Raw genomic sequence first — 1,826 nt, forward strand, 5'->3', positions numbered from 1 at the left:
GACAGCATTGACGCTATATCCACATCTGATGGTAATATGAACTGGTCTCGAGCCAAAAAAGCATTCTTGGAAGAGCTCAAAGAGGATTTTGAAAGCCAAATTAGAATGGTAGCAGAAAAATAGAACAATTCTTTTAAAAATACAATGGACAAAATGGAAAAAAAAATAACTGATAGGAATAAATATTGAAAAAGTAAAATTGGCCAAATGGAAACAGAAGTGCAAAACCTAACTGGAGAAAATAACTCCTTGAAAAGTAAAATTGGCCAAATGGAAAAGGAGGTATAAAAGCTAACTGAAGAAAATGCTATGATAAAAATTAGAATTGGGCAAGTAGAATCTAATGACTCTATGAGGCACCAAGAATCAGCCAAACAGTGTCCCATATTGAAACTGAGTTGGAGGCAGCAAGTCCAGTCTGAAAATGGACGTAATACAGCTGCCCGGCTGCCCCAAGCCCGACTCCAGCCGCTGTCAGTACCACATGATCCAAAGGAAGCAGAGCAGTTGAGAAAACTGTTTATTGGTGGCTTGAGCTTTGAAACTATGTATGATAGCTTAAGAGAACACTTTGAAAAATGGGGCACACTCACAGATTGTTTGGTGATGAGAGATCCCCAAACAAAATGTTCCAGAGGCTTTGACTTCGTGACTTATTCTTGTGTACAAGAGGTAGATGCAGCAATGTATGCTCAGCCACGTAAGGTTGATGGGCATGTACTGGAACCAAAGAGAGCTGTTTCTAGAGAGGATTCTGTAAAACCTGGTGCACATCTAACTATGAAGAAAATTTTTGTTGGAGATATTAAAGAAGATACAGAAGAATATAATTTAAGAGACTACTTTGAAAAGTATGGCAAGATCAAAACTATAGAAGTTATGGAAAATCAAAAGAGCAGAAAGAAGAGAGGATTTGCTTTTGTAACTTTTGATGATCATGATACAGTTGACAAAATTATTGTTCTGAAATATCATACTATTAATGGGCATAACTGTGAAGTGAAAAAGGCCCTTTTGAAGCAAGAGATGCAGTCTGCTGGCTCACAAAGAGGTCATGGAGGTGGCTTAGGCAATTTTATGGGTCAAGGAGGAAACTTTGGAGGTGGTAGAGGAAACTTTGGCTGTGGAGGAAACTTTGATAGAAGAGGTGGTTATGGTGGTGGTGGTGGCAGCAGAGGCAGTTATGGAGGCAGAGATGGTAGATATAATAGATTTGGTGGTGACGGTGGCAACTATGGAGGTGGTCCGGGCTACAGTAGTAGAGGGGGTTATGGTGGTGGTGGAGGACTTGGATATGGAAACCAAGGTGGTGAATATGGTGGTGGTGGAGGAGGATATGATGGCTACAATGAAGGAAGAAATTTTGGTGGTGGTAACTATGGTGGCAGTGGAAACTATAATGATTTTGGAAATTATAGTGGGCAGCAGCAATCAAATTATGGACCCATGAAAGGAGGCAATTTTGGTAGAAGGAGTTCAGGTAGTCCTTATGGTGGTGGTTATGGCAGCAGAAGGTTCTAAAAACTCAACAGAAGAGGGCTACAGTTCTTAGCAGGAGAGAGAGAGAGAGGAGTTGTCAGGAAAGCTGCAGGTTACTTTGAGACAGTTGTCCCAAATGTATTAGAGGAACTGTAAAAATCTGCCACAGAAGGAATGATGATCCATAGTCAGAAAAGTTACTGCAGCTTAAACAGGAAACCTTTCTTGTCCAGGACTGTCATAGCCACAGTTTTCAAAAAGTGCAGCTATTGATTAATGCAATGTAGTGTCAATTAGATGTACATTCCTGAGGTCTTTTATCTATTGTAGCTTTGTCTTTTCTTTTT

At 40.1% G+C, this 1,826-nt stretch overlaps 1 protein-coding gene across 1 annotated transcript; it reads left to right on the forward strand.

The window, feature by feature from the left end:
* Window positions 1-351: 351 nt before the first annotated feature.
* On the forward strand, window positions 352-1,521 carry LOC118854849 (heterogeneous nuclear ribonucleoprotein A3-like). The gene has a single exon (XM_036765058.1). The coding sequence runs from the start codon at window positions 352-354 to the stop codon at window positions 1,519-1,521; it is 1,170 nt and encodes a 389-aa protein (XP_036620953.1).
* Window positions 1,522-1,826: the final 305 nt, after the last annotated feature.

This window comes from Trichosurus vulpecula, chromosome 6 (genome assembly GCF_011100635.1).
Source record: "Trichosurus vulpecula isolate mTriVul1 chromosome 6, mTriVul1.pri, whole genome shotgun sequence".
NCBI lineage: Eukaryota > Metazoa > Chordata > Mammalia > Diprotodontia > Phalangeridae > Trichosurus > Trichosurus vulpecula.